Source organism: Caretta caretta, chromosome 24 (genome assembly GCF_965140235.1).
Source record: "Caretta caretta isolate rCarCar2 chromosome 24, rCarCar1.hap1, whole genome shotgun sequence".
Lineage (NCBI taxonomy): Eukaryota > Metazoa > Chordata > Testudines > Cheloniidae > Caretta > Caretta caretta.
The window spans coordinates 8,399,470-8,418,129 of NC_134229.1; the positions used below are offsets into that span (position 1 = coordinate 8,399,470).

Consider the following 18,660-nt stretch of genomic DNA (forward strand, 5'->3'; position numbering starts at 1 on the left):
ACTGGAGCAGGTCTACCTCCCTGCCATGGCCTCTGGGCTGGAGGGCTCTCACCCCTCGCTGCGGCCCTGGAGCTGGGGCCACAGTGGGAGGCAGAATGGGGCAGAGCCGCAAGCAGAAGGGGCAAAATGGGAGTGGGACTGCAGACAGAGGGGATTGGGAGGGCCCCCCCACTTACTCTGGCCCAGGGCCCCACGAAACCTTAAACTGCCTCTGCTAGTCAGTGTCACAAATAAAGTTGTTTTTTAAACAAGAGGTCAGCTGACTCAAAAAAACCCAAACCACTGTTTTGTTTTGTTTTTAAAAGCTCTCTTTTCCCAATCCCTTGTCTTTTGAGACAGGCTCCCCATCATACAAGCTGCCAGGCTATGGAAAATGGAGAGAATTTTCCTTGAGACTGGTGGGCACAGACACATCTTTGTGTATCAGTTCACAGAGCTTTGGCAGGATGACACACGCCGCAGCCAATGGGTAAACAGTCTGGGGAAGAGACAGAATTTCATTTACGCTTATTAAAAAGAAAAATCTAGAGGCTATTACACACATGTGCTTTTGACACTTGATCCTATTTGCAGCCCAAATGTAACTTTATTCAGACCTCCGAACCTCTCAATCTAACCATGTCACATTTTCATGCTTCTTCCCGAGAAGTTTCCTTTGCAAAGCTGGAAAGCCCATATATCTTGTCTCAATTCTCAGTCCGTCTACGCCTACGTGTTCCCTCTGCATTCTGCAGAGGTTCCCACTGGAAGTTTTGCCCTGTGTCCAAAATTTCTGGTTTAAAAAGGCTCTAAAATCCACATGCAGACTTCGATTTTTCTGTTGGAGTACAGTCAAGGAAATTAGCACTGATTCAATGGAGGGAAGATGAAAGACTCCAGTAAGCAGCTAGGGGTATGTAATCATGACTCACTCCTCAACCATTTCCTGAACAGTGGGACTGAGCGTAATCAAAGGAAAGCCAGCGACTGGGTCATTTCGACAAGCGGTTCTGGACACACAGCTCCCCTACCATGAGCAGACGGCACATAGAATGTATTTTGACTCACTCCATTACTATGGGGACTCAATGGTCTCAAGTTGCAGTGGGGGAGGTTTAGGTTGGATATTAGGAAAAACTTTTTCACTAGGAGGGTGGTGAAACACTAGAATGCATTACCTAGGGAGGTGGTAGAATCTCCTTCCTTAGAAGTTTTTAAGGTCAGGCTTGACAAAGCCCTGGCTGGGATGATTTAATTGGGGATTGGTCCTGCTTTTGAGCAGGAGGTTGGACTAGATGGCCTCCTGAGGTCCCTTCCAACCCTGATATTCTATGATTCTATGACTGCTGAAAGGACAGCCCTCCTGCCCAACTCCAGCTCTGGCCCAGGCTCCCGGCAGCTCCGGCACCTGCGCTCCTGATCCCGGAGCTCCTCAAAAAACAGATGCTGCAGTCCTGCCCACCAGGTTGATACTCAGCATCAGAGGGCTTGGGCACCTGTTACAGCATCCTTGGGAGGTGAGCACCACTGCTGAAGGGGCTCGCAAAGGGCGAGTGCAGGGGAGTTACTATGTAAGCGTGAACGGCGAGCGAGCTCATGAAGTTGCCAAAATGCCAGTTAGATTCTAACAACCTAGATTTGCCAGTTCGATAAGTGTTGTAGCCAATATTGTGATGGAATTTAATTAGGATCACACCTTTTTATTGAGTGCAGGGGAGGGTTAGGTTACTGTGGCGGGTTTAGTACCTCGTCGGCCCCTTAAGTCAGGAGGGTGGGAGGTAACCCCGCCTCTCTAAGCCTACGTCCATTTTCTAACACCTCCCCGGTTGTCAGCACAGTGTTGCCCAATGGCCAGAGTCCATCTACTGCCTCTTCCTGAGTGGGGTAGCGCGGCCTAGCAGCCAGAGTCCATTCAGTGTGACTCTAGAGGAGTGTGGCCCAATGGCCAGAGTCCACCTAATTCTCCTCCCCTAGCTGCCAGTGTCAATACAGCCACCTTTGGAAGCAGGGTAGGATGGCCTAGTGGCCGGTGCCTGGGGGCCATCACAAGGGGGTGGCAGCCCCCGGTAGGGGGGCCCAGACCCACCTGACTCTACCGGACTCCAAACCAGGGCTCTGCCAGGGGCAGAGCGGTCTGCCACGGGGTCAGCGGGGAATGCCACCGAAACAGGCTGCCCTCATAAGGGTGGGAGGTACGACTCCCTCACCGGGTCACTGCCTGCCGGCTCTCCTGCAGCAGTGGTCCATGTGGTATCGGGGTCTCCAGGCTCCTCAGCACCAGCCGCTCCCTGGGCTTCCGGTAGCGGCAGGCCTCTAGTCCAGGCTTCTGGCTCTTCAGCTCTCGCAGGTAAAGGCTGTAACGGCTCCTGGGCTGGAGCCCCTGCCAAGTGTCCTTCCTCCACCACAGTCAGCCTGAGCAGCTTTGCAGGCTTTTATATCTGACTTCCAGGTGGAGCATGCCCAGCAGAGCCTCGGGCGGGTCTTCCTCTGCTAGGAGGGAAGTATTAACCCCCTCCTTACCAGTATCTGCCCCGTCACCGTTACTGATTGTAATGATGAGTTCTTTTCAGGTCAGCTTTTATCTGCAATCTATAGCTTATTAATTTACCCACAAACACATATGTACGTATTCAACAGTTTATAGATCAAGGTCAGGGACACCAAACTTGTACTGAACATGCCAACACTGTCTTGCAAGCAATTGTCATAGACTAGGGTCGAGGCTCAGCTGTTAGACCATACAACAATGCAAATCACTATGATATTCTTATTACATTTACTTACGATCCTCAGTTCATTAGGACCTCTAACACTTATCACACTTCCAGTCCTTCTCCCAGGAGTAAGGAAGTATTTGTGTTAAAGACACCATTAAGAGCATGTTCCCTGCTATTTGCATGACTTGGTCTGAAAGGGACAGGTTTAAAATATCAAAAGCAATTAAAGTTATTGCTTAAAATCACTCTTAGGCCAATTTGCTTGGGCTTACAAAGGAGAGCATGCGTACAGCACCAGTTAGCTAAAAACTAATACAAGGTGTTACTGAGAAGCGTAGAGTCAGCCAAAGAACCTTCCGTTATGTAATATTCAAGAACAGAGAGAGAAATGCAATTCCTGAAAGGAAATTTCTTCTCCTTAGCTGTGTAACAGGGGAAGGCTGGTCACCATCCTGGCCTGAGTGTGCAGGACTCAGAACTTCTGGACTTGTGCAGCTCGTTCGTGGGTTCCATCAGCTCCGAGGTCCACACGGTGACCCCAGGTTTATAGACTCTGTTTCTGGATGTGCTGGAGGAGGCCAAACCTCTGATTTCTATTGGGCACTGGGCAGCTCCGGTATGTTCAGATTTCAGTTCCCTTAGTTTCTCTGCTGCTTCCGTCGGTATCCAGTAGATGGCATTGGTGTAAGACAAACTTCTTTTTCCTCATAGGGTTTAATATTTGATTCATTTCACGGACAGTACGTCAGTATTAGTCCTGGCTGTTAATGGGAATCTCCCCGTTTTAAGCAATTTCTCTCAATATTCCAAAGTTATACTCCGATTAGGTGTTCAGGTCTTTCAATCCTCAATGGCCCAGGAAAATCTTGGTGGATTTTGTTTAGACTTTTTAAAGGTTTGTATTTTTGTTCAGAAGATTTGGGTAAATGATCCCTTCTTGGAGTTATTTGCCAGCCCTTAGAACACACAGGCCCCTTGTCCCTGCTGGATTTGAACATGCCACCAATCTAAATCATCACAGACTTATCACGCCCCTGGTCAGTGACCCCCGTAGGAGAATTTCTTCCTTCTTCAAGTTTCTTTGATCGGGGCAGGGCAGGGTCACTCACAGGCTTGGCTGGTTCCACCGAGAGTGCATAGAGGGCTAAGAGGATAAATACATTACTGATTGGGCAGTGCCTGGTTACTGTGGGAATGAGAGCCAGAGAAAGACCACAGACAGTCACAGCAAACACACACACACACCCCGCTCAAAGCGGAGGCAGGAGCCCAGCCTAGCCATAAAGATCAACTGGCTTCTCTTTTATCTTTGCTTTTGCCCTCTGACAGCAGCCCAGAAATCAATGGGCCCATAGAGCCGAAGGCTATTGGTTATTGGTGATGTCACAGAACAGTGCATCCTGGGACAGCTGCAGTGTGAACCAGAGAGTCCCAAGGGGATTTCGGATGGAAACAAAGGAATGAGATTAAAAAAATGAGTTAAGCTTTAAAACAGTCCCCATGCTAGCCTGGCACAGAAACCTGCGCTCGCCCTCTTTCTTTGGTGCTTATAGAGTATTATCTGAGCACCTCACAGACCTTCTGTGGGGGAGGGCAGTGCTGTTATCCCCATTGTATGGATGCAGAACAGAAGCATAGAGAGGCTAAGTGACTTGCCCAGGGTCACACAGGAAGCCAGTAGCAGGGCAGAGGTTTGATGATGTCCTGAAGAGGCCCAGGCCAACACTGGCTTCTCCTTCCTTCCTAATTTCGTTCGTATTTTACTGAGGTACCGAACTTGGCCAGAGGCCACCCAGCACCAGCAGAGTCAAGGCTAAAAGCCAGGTTTGCTGAACACAGGCTGGCTCCGGACCCCGCTCCACTGGACCATGTGGCCTCCATACTCACTGCTCACCTCTGCTTTACACTTCGTCTGTAACAAGCAGCTTGTGCACCCTGCTTCCCTGGGTCTGCGGCGCCAGGTGTCTGCAGCAATTAACCACACGCCCCGAAAAAGCCGACTCAGCAACAAGATGGTCAGTCATTAATTCTGGTTCCCAGAAGCGCTTTAATGAGAAAACCTTGAGCAGCAAATCCAGACAAGACCATGTGAAAGAGCTAGTTCAGCATTGTGCAGAACAGCAGGGCAGCCGGCCCCTGAGTGCAAACACTCCCTGAGCCAGGATTTAAAAGCCCAGTGCCCGCCCAGCGCCTGCAGGCAGTGAAAGCTGACTGAAGAGTTCATTAGCGCTTAGAGAGGCTGGGTCCAAGCAGCACAAAAACCTGCCCTGCCCTCCAGTTTCACTTTGCTTTGCAAGTCACAGTGGGCCAGATTCACACAGGCCTTTAAAAGTCCAGCCGGCAGTGCAGCAGACCAGGCTCCCTACCCTGCCCGGCTCCGCGCGGCTCCCGGGAAGCTGCCAGCATCTCCCTCTGGCTCCTAGGCGTAGGGGCGGCCATGGGGGCTCCGCACGCCACCCCTGCCCAGACCACCAGCTCCACCAGGAACCAATGGGAGCTGCGGGAGCGGTACCTGTGGATGGGGGCAACACGCAGACCCACCTGGTAGCGCCTCCGCCTAGGAGCCGGAGAGAGATGCTGGCAGCTTCCCTGGAGCTGCCTGAGGTAAGCACCAACTGGAGCCTGCACCCCAAACCCCCTCCCAAGTCCCAACCCCTTTTTCCAGCTTGGAACCCCCTCCCACACCCAAACTCCCTCCAAGAGCCTGCACCCCCTCCTGCCCCCCAACCCCCTGCCCCAGCCCTGAGCCCCCTCCTGCAGCCACACTCCTTCCCTGAGACTGCACCCTGCACTCCCTCCCATGCCCCAACTCCCTGCCCCAGCCCTGAGCCCCCTCCTGCAGCCACACTCCTTCCCTGAGACTGCACCCTGCACTCCCTCCCACTCCCCAACCCCCTGCCCCAGCCCTGAGCCCCCTCCTGCACCCAAATTCCCTCCTGGAGCCCGCACTCCCTTCTGCACCCCAACCCCCTGCCCCAACCCAGACCCCTCTCCCACACTATGAACCCCTTGGCCCCAGCCTGGAGCCCCCTCCTGCACCCCAAACCCCTCATCCCCGGCGCCACTCCAGAGCCCGCATCCCCAGCTGGAGTCCTCACCCCCTCCTGCACCCCAACCCCCTGCCCCAGCCCGAGCCCCCTTCCACACCCTGAACCCCTCATATCTGGCTCTACTCCGGAGCCTGCACTCCCCAGCCCACAGCCTGTACCCCTCCCACACCCCAACCCCCTGCCCCAGCCTGGAGCCCCCTCCCACACTCTGAACCCCTCGGCCTCAACCCCCAGCCTGGAGGCCCCTCCTCCACCCCAAACCCCTCATCTCCAGCCCCACCCCAGAGCCCGCACCCGCTCTCACACCCCAACTCCTTGCTCCAGCCTGGTGAAAATGAGTGAGTGAGCGAGGCTGGGGGAGAGCGAGCAACAGAGGGAGGGGGGATGGAGGGAGTGGGGGTGGGGCCTCAGGGAAGGGGCGGGGCAAGGGTGTTCTATTTTCTGCAAATAGAAATTCAGCAGTCCTACACATGGGCAGAGCTCGGCACCCAAGGAAGGGATTTTCAGAGGCCTGCTCGCTGAGCAGGCCAGGAGTGAAATGCAGAGGAAAGGGGTGGGGTTTAGGGCCCAGATTCACAGCTCCTATTGATCTGGGCCTTCCACCCCACAGGGACGGCTGGCACTAGGTGCCTCTCTCCAGCCGGGACCCTCAGCCACGAACCCTCGCCTGGAGATGGGGACCTGAGCCAGCTCAGCCATTTCTCAGATAAAACCAAAGTGAGAGCAGGAGTCCCTAGTCCCCATCACCTAGAGGTCAGGGCACTCAGCTGGGATGTGGAAGACATGGGGTCAAATCCCAGTGCTGCCTGATTCAGAGCAGGACGTGAACCCAGATCTCCCACGTCCCCGTGGAAGGCCCTGTGCACCAGGCTGTTTGGGAGGGTGTCTCTCAGTCACTCCTATCCCAGCTGTTCCACTTTCTATACATAACTCCATGGTCGCTGGGCCAGAGAGAGACTCCAATCCTGGAGATGCCCCTGCCCTGTGCCCCAGAACAGTCAGGCGGAGGATCCGGGATTGCTACACGTTTGGCCGAGTCTAGCGCAATAGCGTCGCTGTGCTCCTGTTTCCTGAGGGGAAGGGAAATTGAGGCTTTTGCAGTGGGCGATGGGGCATTCTCATTCATTAGCTGGCTCGCGTGGGAAACTCCAGCCCGGAGGCAGGGGGATGAACAGCCACAGTGGAAGCTCCTCTCCTCTCACGGCCGTCTCTGCTCCCTCGTGGGGAGGACGTGCACCATGAGGATCCCGGCCAGCAGGGCTCCCAGCACCCCCAGCACAAGGATCCCCTTGGTGCGGCAGTAGGACAGCGCTGGGGTCTGGGGCAGAACGGGACCTGAAGGAATAAATCAATCTTTAGGGGCTTCGCGCCGTCTGGAAACCCAAATCTATACCGAGTGCCGGGAGCTCTGACTCCAAAGACCCCAGTGAGCTGGCATGCAAACACCCAGCTGTTCCCTTTGGGCCAGACCCTCGGTGCCCCCCAGCGACAGACCTTCCTGCCCAGTGCCAGGGTGGGGTGTAGGAATTGGGGAGTAGTTCCCTTAAAAAGCCTGCGAGCCCACTAGTGGTGCTCACTGTGTCCGCGAGCCAGGCCCGCAAGGGCTGTTCCCTGCTGCATGCGCTCGAGTGGGGGGATGGAGCGAGCGTCACCTTCACAGGCCACCTTGGGGGAGGCGCTGGCCGAGCTGTTACTGACGGGGTTTGTGGCCGTGCAGGTGATGGGCGAGTCCTCGTCCCCCAGTCTGTGCTGGAGCAGCAGGGATTCCTTGGTGGCGAGAACGGCGCCTCCTGCGGGACGTGTCCAGGTGTAATTGAGGTGCCTGGCTCTCTCCCCGGCGCTGCAGGTGAAGGTCACGTTGCAAGTGCCGTTCCCAATCATCACAGGATGGACCCTGATCTCCGGCTCCGACAGTCGCTCTGTGGCCCAGATGGGGGCGGGAAATACAAAATAACTCTGTACAGAGGCTGCCGAGGTGAGAACCTGCTGCAGGCTCCCCCCGCTGACGGCCTGAGACTACAGGCCGGGGGGCTGACACACAGGGATTTCTCCCCCTTAGCAACTTTCCCCCACGTGTGAGAGCATCACCCAACCTCACTGCGCCATGTGGCTGGGACAGGAGAGGTCACCTTCCATAAGATAGCAAGTGTGAAAAATCGGGACACTTCGTTTTTTGGGGGAGGAGGGTTGTAATGTTGCCTATATAAGACAATGCCCCTAATCAGGACATCTGGTCACCCTATACTTCCAGCCAGGGGCCAGATCCTGTTCAGGGGAGGGGTTTAGCTGCCCCCCACTCTCCCCAAGGGACAGATTCAGGGTCTGCAGGAGCCATGTTTGTAGACATTGTAGGCTTATGGCAGGACTCTGTGAATAGGCTGCACCTTTACCTTTGTGTCTCCCCTACCCTGTCCTCCCCTGTCTCTGTCTATCTCTCGCCTTTCCCCAATAGCCTTCTGCTTATTTTCTTTAAGCTGTGAGCCCAAGCCCAAACCCTAGACTTGGGCTATCAACTATCCATCTCAATACACACCTATCATCTAGTCTATCTCTCTATCTATCTATCCCCATACACCCCATCTATCTATCTATCTATCTATCTATCTATCTATCTATCTATCTATCTATCTATCCCCTTACACACCAATCCATCTATCTATCCATCCTTCTCATTTGTTCATTCAGAGAGCTTTAAGTACTGTAATAGCTTGGTCCCAGAGGGAAGTCCTGGCTCACCCCAAGGTGCCCCTCCAGATACCAAACGGTCTGCTAAAAGCTTCTTGTGAAGCCGGCATCTCATTTGAAGTCCACATTACCACCTCCCGCTCCCAGCGCCTGCACCTCCCCCCACACACACGCACAGACACTCACTGTAGATGAGCAATGGATAGTCACAGTAGTACATATTGTGTGCGACTGTGTTTTCCGCTACTCCATATTCACCCTCATCTGCCATCGTCAGGTTGCTGATCTCCAGCGAATAGCTCCGGCCGTGGAGTCTCACTCGCCCTCTGTATCTCTCGTCCTCCACAGTGAGACGGGGCAGGGCTCCGGGGCCCCCCGGTGTGACAACAGCAAGAGGCACCCTTCTGCCTGAGGGTGCGTCCTGGTGCGGGCTGGGTGCGGACCAGGTGATGCTCTTGAACGTCTCCCCGGAATCAAGCGGGAGGACGACTGATTCTCCCAGAATACCGTTCATCAGTTTGGGGAGACAAACTGATTGAGCAGGACTTGTGTCTGACAACACAGAATAAAAGGGTCCAGGAAACAGACCAAGCCCAGCCATCCCCGACCCAGCACTGCAACTCCCTCCAGTCACAGAGTGTGAATTACAAAAGCTCTTGGACCTTTGTTAGCACCTCACTGGTTTGAGCCCCTGGGCCCCTTACGCCCATCAGTGAATTCTTGGGCCTGTCTTAGATGGGAGGTCAGACTAGATGACCCCAAGGGTCTCTTCTGGCCTTGGAATCCCTGAATTAAGCCACATGATATGCCGTGTGTAGGAGGGAAATACAGTCCTGTCCCTTTAAAATTTCTCCTCTCCTGTGGGTAGGTGGGGAAATCTCCTTTCACACAGGAACTCAGTGTTACCCAATGGCATTCATCATGCAGGACTGGAGGAATTTTTAAAGGGCCGGTAATAAATGATCTCCAAATGGAGAAACTGAGGCACAGAGTGGTGCAGTGACCTGCACCGGGTCACTGGCAGAGTCGGGAACAGGAGGGGAGGGTTCTGGGGCCATGACGCCAGGCTGCGGGTTTCATCCCCTAGCCACCTGTTTCTTGCTCTCCCTGCTGCCTCTTCCAGAGGGTGCTGAGGTTACAGCAATGCTGGAGTTGTAAAGGGAGAGAACCCAGCTCTCCTGTCGGCCAGCTCTGGGCTCTCACTGCTGGGCCTTCCTGCCTCTCCCTGGGGGTCATTGTCTTGTTTAACAATGTGCCCGTGACCCCCCAAGCCCTCAGTTCTTTTCATGGAGGCAGCAGCCCCGGTGAGTACCCAGGGTGGCTGAGGGTCACTGCCTGGCAAACTACCCTCCTGCGAACAAACACCCCACAGGGCGAAGAAGAGAACCTCCATCGTGGACGGCACGGGATGGTGGTGGGGGGGGGGGGAGCGGAGAAGAGGCCAGCCAGAAACAGAGGCCGAGAGTCGGCGCCATGTCTCTCCAACTTTCCCTCTGCCTGGGCAACATGTGGGTCAGGGACGCAGGATCAGGCCCTCGCGCTGGCTGGGCTCAGACTGCACTGGATCCCTGAGGGGAGTGAGACCCCCCCAGCCCGGCCCAGCTCCTGCTTCCATCCCCTCCCAAGATTCACCCTTTCATTTCCAGCCCCCCCGCTGGGGTGGATCCAGCCCCGCGTAACTTACCCCTGGGCTGGGAAACCAGCAGGAGGAAAAGAAGGAAGGGACGGGGAGCTCCTGCCATCCTGGTGGGCTACAGAACAGGGAGCAGTCAGTGTCCGTGGAGTGATCGGTCAGAGACTGGGACAGTCGGGCCGGCCAGGTCTGGGTGCCGGGGGGATTCTGGCATCACTCCACTGAGCAGTGAGGGCTCTGGGAGGCTAAACCCAGCGCCCGCAGCTTCGAAGCCTCCTTTTCATCAGCTGATCTACCCTGTGGCAGGCACAGGATGAGATAACCCCCCCGCTGCCCCGCCCTGATCTCCCCTGCCCTTCCCCCTCGTGGGGCCTTCTGCCACCCAGTCGCTCGCACACAGGTTCAGCCCGACTCTGACACCCCCACGCCATGGGGCGCCCAGACCTTCCCTTGGGAGACAGTGACAGGGAACCGGGATGCCTCTGGGGAGATGCTGCCTAAGAGGTCCTTTCCTAGGCCCTTCCCAGTTACACCTTGCTGGGATGATCGGTCTTGTGCATTGCAGCCGTGCCCGGGAGCCCGAATCACTGAGCAGCCCAGGAACTGACACAGCAAGATACAGGAAAGGAGATAAGCGACTCTAGATAGACAGTGCCTGATGCTGTATGCCCCTGCAGCCCACACTGTAACAGTGGCAAAAGGAATTGATCCCCAGCAGATTCTCCAGCAATTGACACACGCAGGCCAGTGTCCTCACCGGTGGGCTGGGGCCTTTCCAAATGCTCCATCCATAGATTCAGTTTGGTGGGTGGCTCCGGCTCTTAATTCCTGTCTTGGCCTTCCCCCCAGCACGGCAGTTTCACGTGGTGCCCAGGTCACAGCGTGGCTAGATAATCTCTGGTTCTGATAGGTGCTCAGAGTGTGGGGGATGCAACGAACAGGGACAGAGACACTGCTGTAAAAGGAAACTGCCACAGGTTCTCACACCTGACACTGCCCGCGTGTCTGAGATGGGATACTGATCTAGACACAAAACTTTGTTCAGGACGCCTTGCAGCTCACCAGCTGTGAGACCCTGGAGCGAGCGAAAAACCCCAAGAAGCCATTATAGAGACAGGTCATTTAGAGTTCTGGTGAAACTTACAAGAAACCCCAAAGCTTGAAAGTCTGGAAATTCCCAGTTAAGCCCCCAATGCCCTTAACTCTGCCCTTCTCAGCCTTCCATCTTCCCTTGCAGGTAGGGTATCAGAAATGTGCTCCATAGCCCATCCAGTTGTTCCCACAACTATGAGTTGCTCTGCCCCCGCACTGATCACTACTATTGCCACAGAATCATGTGATGACTTGATCTGGGCCTGGTAAGTTTGTACAAGGAGATTGTCATAGATTCAGATTGTGAGGCCAGAAGGGACCATTAGATCATCTAATGTGACCTCCCGTATAACACAGGTCATAAAAGTGATGTGCCAGCTCTGGATCTAATGGTCCTTGGAGAACTAGCTGGCACATGGGACTATGAGGCCAGTCCTGCCAAATGCAGAGAATTGTGAAAGACATCAGCCCAATTAAGGAAAACTGAGCTAAACCCAAATTCTCTTAGGGCTAGTCTACACTACAGAGGTTTTGCTGCTACAGCTCTACAGGCAAAGTCCCCTCGTGGACACGTACCTTCTACCAGCTAAAGGAGTTCTCTTGGCAGTATAGTTAAATGACATAAGCTGTATCAGAGTGGGTATAAGCTGTGTCTACACTGGCAGAGCATTTCAGTGTGATTTTTTTCCTTTTCCTAGCCACCCTCGTTATGTCAGCAAAATTCGGTAGCATAGACTTGGCCTTAACCCTGCCATGAGAGATAGAGCAGGGGTCGCAATCTTAATTTCCCTTAGGGCCAGGGCCAGTCCTCAAATCCTCCCAGCGGGCCAGTAAAGTCGCTGAAGATGGTGTTCAGACAAGAAAATGTTTATATTGTATTTTTTATTTTGAATTTCTTAGCACTAATAAAACTGTCATACAACTTGATACAATTCTTCCCCTGCCAGAGAGTTCATAGAATCATAGAATATCAGGGTTGGAAGGGACCTCAGGAGGTCATCTAGTCCAACCCCCTGCTCAAAGCAGGACCGATCCCCGAGTTTTTAGTGTTTGCCAGACACCCGGCAACGCTTCCGTTCTGTCAGTTTGTTGATGTTTGACCTCAGTGACTGAGCTGTTGAAACCTTCAGGATGCAGCAAGGTGGGCATCAGACAGTTGTGTTCAGAATTTTGACTTGTTTATATTCATTGTGGAGAAAAGTGACGCGGCTCCATGGCTGACTCTGCCCGGCGACTAGTGATGGTATCTCTGTCCCTCTCCCCCAGCCAATGGGAGCTGCGGGGGACGGTGCCTGCAGCAGACAGAGCTGGCAGCGTGGCTTCCTGCGTTTCTCCTCCACGGGCCACAGTGGGGAGGTTCTCAGGCCGCGGATGGCCCACGGGCTGGAAGTTTGAGACCCCAGAGATAGAGCCACATCACCCCATCAAATGCCTTTTCAGCATCTGCGTCTGTTGACAGGCAACCTCACAGCTCATAGTCTAACAGGATGACTTGCTGGAGTAAAAGTACATAGGTGTGTCACTGTCTTCAGGATCAGGGCCATAGAATGGTTTTAGACCAGTGTAACTCTATAGGCTTCCACAGAATCACTCCTGATTTACACCAGAGTGAGGGAGAGGAGACATATATAGACCCCTGTACAGTGCATGAGTCGTTTACATTTTTCCCTCCAATGTGCCTTACTTTGCATGTGTTGACGCTGAATTTGCCCTTGTGTTCAGACCTGCTGGACCATGAGCCACAGGCCCCGCTCTACTAGTGGGGGTTCTTTAACTGCAGTGTTGGGGGGGGGCTGTGCTTTGGAGCTGGAAGACCTGGGCTGGAGCCCTGCTGTCTGCGAGTGGGGAGAGCCGGGAAGGACTGGGTGGCTCCAGGTTTGTTACTGTGCTATTATCCCACAGCACCTGCACTGGACTTACCAGGACAGAGCCCGTGAATCCCGTCACATAGAACCCGGGCACTTTCCAGAGAGCTCAGCACCTGGTCCCCCTGCCTGGGAGAGATGGGACGTCCAGCATGCGGGCTAGAGAGGGTTTAAAGAGAACAGGAGGAAAGAGGCAGGGCTGCTCCCTGGAGGAACAGCTCCACTTCCTGAGGCACAGCAAAGAGACAGGGACGTTTAAGACACGGGGCCTGATGCTGACTACAGATTAAGGTACAAAAACCCGGGACATCTGGGATGATGCTGAGCCCACAAAACTGGCCAACTGGCCATGGGCACTGAACACCTGGGCAGATACGTCAGAAAAGGGACAATCCTGGGAGAGCCTGGACAGGTGGCAGCCCTGTCGCAGGCACTGGTGTCAATCCAGAGACAGCCTCTGGCTTCAGTGGAGTGACTCCAGATTGAAACCAGTGTTCCTGTGAGCAGCAGCTCAGCTCTTGCCCTTCACACGTGATGTTCTAGCTACTTAATCCTCCTGACCCACAGCTCTCCCCGACCCTGCTCTCCCAGCCCTGGGCCGTCCCCCAGCTCTGCTGACCTCTCTCAATCCTGCCTGCAGCAGCTGCTGCTATCCTTCATTCAAACCTCCTATTCAAACCTGTTCGCACCCCACACCCACATTGCACAGGTGTAAGGGACGACCCAAGCTGTGGGGGAAGGGAGACACCCGGCCCTGTACAGCTCTGAGGGTGGATGAGTTGACCGTCTTTCCAGAACTACACACCAGATGGTGAAAAGAGGCAAAAAGCAACTAGCTTGTGTCACTACTGCACCCCAGGAGAGGTGAATGCACAGATGATGATCAGAATACCGAGCTCTGTTCTTTTTCCTTTTTTTTTAGTTAGGTTCTTATCAGAGTTTGCTTTTTGGTACAAACGTCAGAATACCAAATGGAAACAAAATCCATGAACGTTATAAACGTATAACGCCCTCCTGTAACACAGTATAACGTTAACATACATATGCAAAAACCATTTTAACCTCATTAATATCAAACAATGCAATGAAATAGATCCATTCTTTACAGCTAACTGGGGAGGGGGACAACCCAGACAAGGCTCAATCCATTAGGCAACACTGCCTTTCTCTGGGTTTCCAGCTAGAGCGGGCCTGCCCCACGCTCACCCCTAGTTAAGCAGTGGGTGTGCTGTGGCAGCTGCTTGCCACACTTATCTTGCTGTTACCCATTACTTGGGACCCCCCCTTTGTCTCTTGTCTCAGCCCTAGATCAATGAGTCTCTAGCTTCTCCATTCGGGGATCCCACCTGGCAGCCCCCTCCCATTCAGCATTATAGGAAGGGCAGGTAGGTCACAACCCCCTGGCACCGGTGTGTGACCCCCCTGGGGGTTCAAACTCCTGACTTTGATTTTAAGCGCTTTGGGGCAGGGACTGTGTGTGTGTCCAGCACCTGGCACAAGGGACCTTCGTCAGGATCTCTAGGTGTTACCGCAATTCCAGACCTGCTAAGTGCCATGCAGCCCACACGGCACTCCTGCGTTGTGCTGCTCCAGTGTGTGTCCCACCAGGGGTGCCATTTCAGATTTTGGTGGGCAGGGGGGCAACTTTAACCGTGATTCCTGGGGCTACTTAGGCACTTGAAAACTCTAGTTTTTTGACAGGAGCCCAGTATCTATTTCCTTTATAAAAGAAAGAAAATTAAATCAATATTAGACCCACTCAGCTCTAATAACATGTTCTGACGTCTTGTGGCAAGTCACTTAAGGGACAATTTTAGGTTTAAAATTTTAATGTCTATTCTTACTTTATTACTAACTCTGTGGAGAGAGAGACCCCATTAGGACTCCTGGGTTCTATCCTAGCTCTGGGAGGAGAGCAGGGTCTAGTGGGCTATAGCGAGGAGCAAATACATCTGGGTTCTATATAATAACATCAGAATGGTCATACTGGGTAGGACCAATGGTCCATCTAGCCCAGTATCCTGTCTTCCTACAGTGGGAAATGCCAGATGCCCCAGAGGGAATGAACAGAATAGGTAATCACCAAGTGTCCATCCCCTGTCACCCATTCCACCTTCTGGCAAACAGAGGCGAGAGTCATACAGAACATGGTGTTGGATCCCTGTCCACCCTGGCTAATAGTCATTGCTGGACCTATCCTCCATGAATGTATCTAGTTCTTATTGGAACCCTGTTCTAGTTTTGGCCTTCACAACATCCCCTGGCAAAGAGTTCCACAGGTTCACTGTGAAGAAATTCTTTTTTTGTTTGTTTGTTTTAAATCATAGAAGATTAGGGTTGCAGAGACCTCAGGAGGTTGTCTAATCCAATCCCCTGCTCAAAGCAGGACCAACACCAACTAAATCATCCCAGCCAAGGCTTTGTCAAGCTGGGCCTTAAAAACCTCTAAGGATGGAGATTCTACCACCTCCCTAGGGAACCCATTCCAGTGCTTCACCACTCTCCTAGTGAAGTAGTGTTTCCTAATGTCCAACTTGAGACCATTGCTCCTTGTTCTGTCATCTTCCACCACTGAGAACAGCCGAGCTCCATCCTCTTTGGAACCCCCCTTCAGGTAGTTGAAGGCTGCTATCAAATCCACCCTCATTCTTCACTTCTGCAGACTAAATAAGCCCAGTTCCCTCAGCCTCTCCTCGTAAGTCATGTGCCCCAGCCCCCTACTCATTTTCATTGCCCTCTGCTGGACTCTCTCCAATTTGTCCACATCCCTTTTGTACTGGGGGGCCCAAAACTGGATGCAGTACTCCAGCTGTGGCCTCACCAGTGCCGAATAGAGGGGAATAATCACTTCCCCCGATCTGCTGGCAACGCTCCTACTAATGCAACCCAATATGCCATTGGCCTTCTTGGCAACGAGGGCCCACTGCTGACTCCTATCCAGCTTCTCGGCCACAATCTGCTGCCTATTAATTTCATTGGGTGACCCTTAGCGCTTGTGTTATGGGAGGGAGTAAATAACACTTCCCTATTCACTTTCTCCACACCAGTCATGATTTTATAGACCTCTCTCATATCCCCCCTTCGTCGTCTTTTTTACAAGCTGAAAAGTCCCAGACTTTTTAATGTCTCCTCATACAGAAGGTGCTCTATACCCAGAATCATTTCTGTCACCCTTCTCTGTACCTTTTCCAAATCCAATATATCCTTTTTGAGATGGGGTGAGCAAATTTGCACGCACTATTCAATATGTGGGCATACTGTGGATTTATAGAGAGGCAATATGATATTTTTCTCTGATTATCTACCCCTTTCCTAATGATTCCCAATATTCTGTTCACTTTTTTAATCGCTGCTGCACACTGAGCGGATGTTTTCAGAGAACTATCCACAGTGACTCCAAGATCTCTTTCTTGATGGGTTCAGCTAATTTAGACCCCATCATGTGGTATGTAGAGTTGGGATTATATGTTGCCAAGTGCATTATTTTGCATTTATCAACACAGAATTTCTTCTGCCATTGTTTTAGAGTAGCAGCCGTGTTAGTCTGTATCCGCAAGAAGAAAAGGAGGACTTGTGGCACCTTAGAGACTAACACATTTATTTGCGTATAAGCTTTTGTGAGCTACAGCTCACTTCATCGGTTTCGTGAGCTACAGCTCACTTCATCGGGATGTATCCGATGAAGTGAGCTGTAGCTCACGAAAGCTTATGCTCAGATAAATTTGTTAGTCTCTAAGGTGCCACAAGTCCTCCTTTTCTTTCTGCCATTGTGTTGCCCAGTCACCCAGTTTTGGGAGATCCCTTTGTAACTCTTCCCAGTCTGCTTCAGACTTAACTATCTTGAGTAATTTTGTATCATCTGCAAATTTTACCATGGCAGTGTGTACCCCTTTTCCCAGATCATTTATGAATATGTTGAATAGGACTGGTCCCAGTACAGACCCCTGAGGGACACCACTATTTACCTCTCTCCAATCTCTCCTCTTATTCCTACCCTATGTTTCCTATCTTTTAACTGAAGTGCCTGGGGATCCTTAATTTACTTTAATGACAAGCCTTTTATTATCTTAATCACCCTGCCTCTGTTTATAAAGAAACTCCCTGCCCCAAAGCCCGTGATGCTCCCAGCTTCTGAACTCATCACATATCACACTCAAGCTGTTGCAGTTTAGAGCTCCGTCTGTGCCCCCCAAATGGCACCCCTGGTTCCCACACACTACAATAGCTCACACATTTGTGACACAACAATGCCTCTGCCATGCCCCAGGCCCTGCAGCCAAGGTGATGGCGCACTGTGCTGTAAACCAAGAGCCCGTGGGGTCTAAACCCAGCTGATCTCCTGATCCCTCAGCCCATTTCTCTGCCCCGCACAACCCAGGCCTGACAGGAGGCAACTATGACCCCCAATTCCAGGGTGAAGGTCACGGCAGGCAGAGCTGGGAATAGAACCCAGGGCTCATCTGTGGAGCCAACCTGCCTTTTCGAAGAAACGGGCCACATTCCGTGCTTGTGTTAGGGGCTGTCCATGAATTCCGTAACACGTTTGCGGGTGATTTTCAAGACCCACCCACTCCTTGTGACACTGAGACCAACACACAGAACTAAGGACCCCTCCACCCCTGAATGCGGTATGTAATTTCTGGATGGCCCTTTACCCAGGCTAACAGCCTGGCGCTTTGTCGAGGGATAGCAAGTAGACCACGTGCAATGGTTTCTGAGCCTGCTGCAGCCTCTAGGCTAACATGCCTGGCCGTTTAGCTCAAATGAGAGAGGCTTTTAGACAGCACTTAATTTGTACTGAAAGAAGTGCCAGGCCTCATGCAAAGAGGTGCCAGGGCTCAAGCAATGACGTAACTGATGCGCCAAGCCCGGAGGTGCCGGGGCTCTGAACTGCCAGGCCCGGAGGTGCCAGGGCTCAGTCCAGGCACAAATCTAAGCCCGGCTCTTAGCTCCAGAGAGCCGGGCTGGGTCGCTGCAGACGACCCAAGCAGCGGTGTCACTACGCTTGGATGCACTGGCTCTAACCACAAGTTGGTGTGCTGGTCTCAGACCCTGGTCACCTCACACTGCAGTCCTGGGGCTGTATCCCCCGGGGCTGCTCTGGCGGAGAGCAGCAGGTTTTCTTCTGGCTGCTCTGGGAATTGATGTAGGAGCAGCCTGGGCTGAAGGCTGTAGGGTCAGACCTGGCTGATGAGCCATTCAGGGGAGGAGGGAGTAATGCGAGACCCCTGGAATAATGACTGGAGGGGGGTTTACGCTGCCAAACAGAGGGGAATTTGGATGCTGAGTTGACAGGGGTTTAGCGCTGGGTTTGGAGGGTTTGTAGTTGGCTAGTGGGAGCTGTCCCTTTAAGAGCAGTGTCTGGCGAGCTGAGAGTGGGTTTGAGACTCTGGGCAGTGCAGGACAGTGGGAGTTTCCTGGGGGCAGCGTGGGGGGGCCTGGCCTGGGCGAGAACCTTTCCAGGAAGCAAACCTCCCACTGGTCTGGCTGTGCACATGTGGACCGGTGCCTTGGGGCATTGCTCATGCCTGGCAGGGCTGGCACTGCAGGTCCCTGGTTTGAATCGAGCCCAGCACAGCGGGGACTGGTCGCTGCCCCTGACTGAGATGACTTTGGTGGCTCTCTACTCCGGCCCCCAT

At 53.1% G+C, this 18,660-nt stretch overlaps 1 protein-coding gene and 1 long non-coding RNA gene across 3 annotated transcripts; one reads left to right on the forward strand and one right to left on the reverse strand.

Annotated features, from left to right (window-relative positions):
- Positions 1–4,907: 4,907 nt before the first annotated feature.
- On the forward strand, positions 4,908–12,088 carry LOC142069962 (uncharacterized). Of its 2 annotated transcripts, none has more exons than XR_012665921.1 (3): positions 4,908–5,300; positions 7,464–7,721; positions 8,780–12,088. It is a non-coding gene; the product is annotated as an uncharacterized LOC142069962 (long non-coding RNA). The 2 variants fall into 2 exon arrangements; XR_012665920.1 differs by lacking the exon at positions 4,908–5,300 and adding an exon at positions 6,020–6,084.
- LOC125626031 (SLAM family member 9) lies at positions 6,043–10,204 on the reverse strand. The gene is made up of 4 exons (XM_048828699.2): positions 10,116–10,204; positions 8,618–8,983; positions 7,399–7,665; positions 6,043–7,081 (listed from the first exon to the last, which is right to left on the reverse strand). Exons 1-4 carry the CDS (start codon positions 10,171–10,173, stop codon positions 6,945–6,947), a joined length of 828 nt encoding a protein of 275 aa, XP_048684656.1. The 5' UTR covers positions 10,174–10,204; the 3' UTR covers positions 6,043–6,944.
- Positions 12,089–18,660: the final 6,572 nt, after the last annotated feature.